At 36.0% G+C, this 6,511-nt stretch overlaps 1 protein-coding gene across 4 annotated transcripts in view; it reads left to right on the top strand.

Moving 5' to 3' along the window:
- The window catches only part of nbeaa (neurobeachin a), a 790,167-nt gene that overhangs the window by 764,677 nt on the left and 18,979 nt on the right, over positions 1-6,511 (top strand). For all 4 annotated transcript variants that reach the window (XM_059964072.1, XM_059964073.1, XM_059964071.1 and 1 more), the window contains 2 exons: positions 1,858-2,013; positions 3,229-3,399. In XM_059964072.1, coding sequence (XP_059820055.1) covers positions 1,858-2,013; positions 3,229-3,399 — 327 coding nt within the window. The remainder of the gene's footprint in view (positions 1-1,857; positions 2,014-3,228; positions 3,400-6,511) is intronic.

Below are 6,511 nucleotides of genomic sequence, written 5' to 3'. Positions count from 1 at the left end.
TAGCTGCACCAATCCAGATTATCATGACAGCTGTCTGCTCCCTGAAGGCAGCTCTGAGCTCCTAGTTGTCAGCTCTCTGTTGTTCCAGCACATACATCTGCTGCTGGATGGCAGCAGTCTGTTCCCCAGTGGCACCTCGCTGCTCTTGCAAAACACAAGTCTGTACCCTGGATGACAGCAGTAGAGTTATGATTGGTGCTTCCTGAGTTGACACTAAAGTACAAAGATTTTGGATGACCGTTGTCTCTTCCAAAATCGATGCAAAAAAAACTTCCTTCAAATGCTATGTCGAATGACAGTCAATGCCACTTGGCACTGCAGTTCACACCGTTTCCATACTGGCTTCCTGTCAGGAGCTGGGCATGGACACTCCCATGTTTCTTGGCATTTCTTACACTTTGACAGGTAGGCTAGATAATACAACAAATATTTCCATGTGCATTCGCACCAGCTTCCCATATATGTACTTCAGTTGCAATCTTCATTCTAGTTCTCCAGATTGCACCTTTTTAGGTAATCTAAGCACTTTAGGTTAACTGCAACCTGTTAATGTTAAGTAATCTAGGCATGCATACATACTTCATGTGCATGTATGTATAGTGTTTACACATGAAACATGAAGCACATTAAGCATCTTTGTCCAATCTTGACTTTCAGTTTTTACAATGCCAGCATCTGAACTGATGCCTGGTGGTGTCACTGCAGGAAATGATCTCTGCTGCTGTTTCCAGCTGCTATTTCCTGTCAGCTGTGGCATTCTGATCCCCAACACAGTACAACTGAAGAAAAGTTTGCTCTACTGCAGAGCCTCTATTGGATCTATTTCCACACAGAGATACTTGTCAAATGGTTCTCGCATCCTGATGTCAATTAATGCATGAATTAAATAGCAGGAGCTCCGTTCTGAGCCACTAACTAATCATGACCCGTGCGTAAACAAAAGGGGGCTGTAACACTTGATCAAAATGTGCTCTGATATTTTTCCAATAATCATGATCTAGCATAACGAAAAGTGAAAGTTAAGTCTTGGAACTTAAGTATGATGTAATAGCTTTGATCATCCTCAGTAGGGTTCCTAATGTTACCCATTATTCAGTCATGACATACTGTGACTGGGTTTTAACTTCGTATTTGTCTCTCCCAAGGCTCTTCTTTGGAGAAGACATGTTTACATTAGATCTCAAAGTGATTGTTCTGTAGAGAGGTTACTAAATCAAATTGCCTTATAGATGTGGGGAATGACGATTTTTCATTAGAGAAGCTAAGGAGTTTGGCCTTGTATGTCAAATTGTTTTGTTCTTCTACCATGAGTGTCTGACTTTGTTGATTTTAATATCTCTTTGAGGAATATAAGAAAAATCTCAGTGGGGTACAAGTGCAAAATAGAAGGCAGCTGAACTCCATTTACTGAGCAGTGCATCCATTTGTGAATACAGATAAAATGCCTTTCTTAACCTTTCTAACTCATAGTTAGAGCTCCTTTGTCCAGGTTAAGTAGATAGCAAGAGGTGAAAATTGTTTGTTTGACCAGCAAATAAATTATGGTAGCATAGCAGTTAGTGCGACGTTATTACAGATTGGGGCATCTGAGTTCAGAGTTCAATGCCAGTATCCTCTGTAAGGAGTTTGTACATCCTCCCCGTGGGATGCATGAGTTTCTTCCCATAATCCAAAAAAGTACCAGTTAATAAATTGATCATTGTAAATTGTCATGTGACCAGATTAGGGTTAAATCAATGGGTTGCTGGTGGCACAGCTCAGTGGGCCAAAAGGGCCCATTCCATGCTTTATCTCTAAATAAAGTAAATAAAGCTTTTTTACTTTCACAAACATTTTTTTCTCTTTGTCTCCCTGCAGCCAATAACGCTGGTGTGAACAAAAGGCAAATCACAGACCTTGTAGATCAGAGCATTCAGATTAATGCCCACTGCTTTGTTGTGACAGCAGATAATCGTTACATACTTGTTTGTGGATTCTGGGACAAAAGTTTTCGAGTGTACTCAACGGAAACAGGTACATGTTACGTAGCCACAGAAAACCATTACTAAAGTTAAGGATGATAGTTTGAATTCAGAGCAACTAGTAATATTAAACATATATTAATAACGAAGTTGTGCTTTAAGTGCAGGATTTGAATATTGAGTCTTTGAATCTTTACATTGTACTGTGTATTCTTTTTCTCTTTTTATTTATGTCTCTTTAAGCTATGGGAATTCACTCAGGAGACATCTCTGGTTATTATTTTAGACTATTAGCTAAATGAAAATTGCTCAATTGATAGTTTATTGATAAAATAGCAGCAGATTTTTTTTTGCAGAATGGAGACTCCAGGCCAAACTGACAAGTAGTTGGTTTTAAATTGGCCTTAGAAATGCATCAATAACCACTACAAAATTACTGCAGCACTTGTAGGAGGCAGCTTGCCTGAACTTCTTCAAGAATTATTATGGACAGATAATAAATAGGGGCTTACAGTGATGCACTCATGTTGGGAAGAACATAAAATATGTCTAACCATTATGCTCTTCAGTAAGCATGTTACTCAAATCTAAAATTTAGATATTGATACCAGCATTGATGGTATTCTCAAAGTAATTACTTTTGAATTAAGATTTACACAGTAATTTATCAATTAATATATTTCTAAAGCACTATAAAAGGAGGTGTGAATGAACTTGCACCACATGTAGAAAACTCAAAAGATTAACACCTAAAAGGAAAACTATTTAATTATATGTATGAAGAGACCCAACAGAAAAGTCAATGATCCTCCTGGTTGGAATATAATAAATAACCAGATCCCTTTTAATGCTATATTTAATTTTCCTCTCTCATCTGCATTTGATGCCTCCCCACAGCCTTGCAACTAAAATCAAAACATTCAATGAAATATAAAATTACTGCTGCACCTCTCGTCACAAGGATGCTGCTTGTTGATACATAGGTGTCTTGTCTCACTGAGATTGAGTGTTTATATGCAATTCATGGATAACCAAGAAAACATCCCTCATTGTTCTTTTTTATATATTTATTGCACTGTATCAACTAGTTTTACTTTCTTCAAGGTTTTACTGAACAACTCCTATTGGAAGAATTTATTTTTATCATTAGAAAATTTAAAACATGTAACATATCTGAAAAATGTTAAAGACAGAAGAATTGTCAATTTGTGTATATATATAATATTCTTTCATAACTCTTTCATTAAAACAATGTAATTATTTTTAGGAAAATTAACACAAATCGTGTTTGGACACTGGGATGTGGTTACATGCTTGGCCAGATCTGAATCATATATTGGTGGTGATTGTTACATTGTATCAGGTTCTCGTGATGCCACACTTCTGTTATGGTACTGGAGTGGCCGACATCACATCATTGGAGACAACCCTAACAATAGTAAGTAGCCCGTGGAAGGTATCACCTGATACCTTGATGTGTAAAAAGTTGAGTGCGGCAGACATCTAGTGCTTATTTGTCAAGCCTTCTATAACCAAAATAATAACTACATGGTTTAGGAATTAAAATGTCAACACCAATAATTAGCTGTTTCAGTCATTAGAACTGAAGTAATGTATTTTCAGTTGGGTTGGAGCATTAATTAAGATTTGCAGTTTTACTGAGTCCTCCAATCTGTGAAATGAGATTTTTTGAAGATCGTAATTGGGATAATGGGAGTAATGGGAGTAATGCATCTTATTTAGTGCAACGCCTGGCTATAAAGGCAAACTAAAATCAGAGGGAAAGATTTGTTTTATTTTTTAAATTGATTTACCTCATTAACAGTTTATAGGTTAACTACATTGCCTAACATCTTGTAAAATTTCAGTGATTTATTAGAGATCTTTAATTATAATGATTTGCTTTTCTTTATAATTTATGAATAAGAAGAACTGCTGTATATGATATTTTAGTTTTTCTGAAGTTTATCTATATTTTAGTTTGCTGAAATCATGCCTTAATGTATATAAAAAAGAAGGCAATCCTCTCAGTAATTGAAGAAGTAATAGCATGCTACAACTTAGATGTCTGCGCACAATGAACCAGTAGCTCATAATGATGTAAAGGGTTTTTTCAGAGCATAACTAGATAACTGGCTCTTTTTCCCCCCAAACAAAGGTGTAAGAATACACTTTAAGTGTTAAACAATCAGATAAGCTCGTGTTTATTAATATGATTTCCAACAGTTTTGAGATCAGCAAGCAAAATGTCAGAAAAGTTGATAGCAAACACATTGTCATCACATGTACATGTTAACATTTGCAAGCAGATGAAGAAGGTTGATAGCTTTCATTTCTGTTATAAAACTAATAATATATCTAGAGCTACTTTGAAACTAAGCATTCCTACGGAGTTATCACACAAGCTGATGTGTGTTGGCAGAATTGAATATTGTAATTCAATTCTATAAAGCCTAACCTTATTTATTTAGTACCTGTATATTTATTCAGCAGTGTGACATTCAGTTTAATAACCTCACTTTTAAATAAAACCAATTTCCCTGTGAAAATGAATGCAGATCTCATGACAGTAACTGAGCCAGTAAATCTTTCTGGTTTACTCAAAGGGATGTGTATTAACTTCCCAACCTGGTAGATAACCAAAGGAGGTTGTTATTATGTAGAGAGGGTCTTCTTCACATTTTACCTCCCTAGTTTGATTGACAAAAGGAGATGAAGCTTCATTTTGAATATATAGTATATTTACACATCAAGCTTCAATTATGTAACTGAGACAAAATCTACCCATTTTATGTGACAAGAACCAAGATTTTTTTTACTCCTTGGTCAAAGCTCTTTGGAAGATGAGGCCTAGCAAGGATATTTGTTATCTGGAGTTAAAATATAATCTGGTTGCAAATGCAGATATTGCTTTCCACTGGTTATTATAAAGTATTTTTACATAATTGTTACTGAACTAGTCTCAAAACAAACATTGGTACAAATTGAATGATTTAAAATAAAATGATGAAATAATATGTTTGATATATGTGCACGTGTGTGTGTATATATACATACACACACACATATATAGATGTCTGTGCACAATGAACAAGAAGTTCACAATTCAGTTAAAACTTGTGTTATTTTCACATCTTGACAAATTTAATATTTAAATTCTGCAGGATATAGTCAATGAGTGTAACATCTATAAATTTTCAAGGTGAAACTGTGATAGAACTGTGGGAAGATAGAAGACAGATGCATTAATCTGATGCAGAATAATTCACAACAAAAAAAACTCATTTAAAAGTGATAAATATTAATTTACACTCTCTAATTGAAGTTGTTGGCCGCTACTGAAGAGCTGCAAGACTCTGACATGTTATGTTAGAAAAGGAGCTGATTGAATCTTTTATTGTCAGGCAGGTGTGTTGCACTTGGCCAAGAATCCTCCAGAGCATTTCCTTGCAATATATTACATTCAGCCTTTGACTGCTGTTCTCTTGAAGGGATCAATTCAATTCACACTTTGTCCCAAGAGCCTGAAGATCCATTGATTAGAGAGATTTCATCTGACGTTTCTCATTAGACACCTCCAAAGAGCATGCATTCGTACATTTTTGTTTTCATTGCACGGTAGGACAGTAGGGGAGGTGGGAGTGGATGAGAAGGTCATGATCCGGAATAAAGTTGTATACTCCATTGTGCAGCTAGTGATAAATATAGTTCATATAGTATTTATTAACTCATTTTCAGCATTCTTTTTTAAAAGTGTTGTTTTGTTTCCTTTTTATCCCACTTTCAGTTTTTAGTTCCTACCCTTTCATTGAATAGGGTACAGTAGCATTATAGTGAAGGAGTTTCCAGACTACAACCCAGAGACCTGGACTGATTATTCAGATATGTGAGTTCACAGCTCAGCACTAGATGTAAATACAACTATTAATCAGCAGTACAAGAAAAAAGAATAGTCATTAATAACAATAGTCAAGTTAATTCTGTTGTCTCCTAAAATGTAACAACATAAAACAGCAGAGGAGTTAGCCATGCTGTTCAGGAAAATGGCACTGAGGTGAAGATAACCCATGATTTTATTGAATGGCAGGGCAGCAGAAGTTCCAGCTCCTGACCTCTTCATGCTTATATTCAGGGAAAACATAAGCAAATAAACTTGCTTCTGAGGACTCTGTTTGACATTCCTCAGCTGATGAAGCAATGCTTTAGCAAGCTCAACTTGGGATGAAATGGAAGCAGAGGCATTACTTCTCTAGGGCTGCAACACCGTTGGGCGTACAACAGTGGAAGGCTAGTAGGACTGCCTCCTCTTCCATGCTGGAAAAAAATGCACCAATTACCTCACAAAGCTGTGTGCAATCAGTGCTGCTTTCCCTTGGTACGACACAAGTTTTTAAAAACAGATTTACAAGTGCATCAAGCAAAACTATGGTTTCACTCTGCTTAATGGTGTCTGGAAGAGACAATGAGACTTAGTCACTTCTCATTGAATAGAAAACATCAGAAAGTAATACTTGTAATATTAGATGAGCTGCTACGGCAAGATGTTGCAA

The sequence above is a fragment of the Hypanus sabinus genome, chromosome 3, assembly GCF_030144855.1.
Source record: "Hypanus sabinus isolate sHypSab1 chromosome 3, sHypSab1.hap1, whole genome shotgun sequence".
NCBI classification, from domain to species: Eukaryota; Metazoa; Chordata; class Chondrichthyes; order Myliobatiformes; family Dasyatidae; genus Hypanus; species Hypanus sabinus.
The sequence above is the reverse complement of the archived record's forward strand: the minus strand, read 5'-3'. Positions and strand labels throughout refer to the sequence as shown.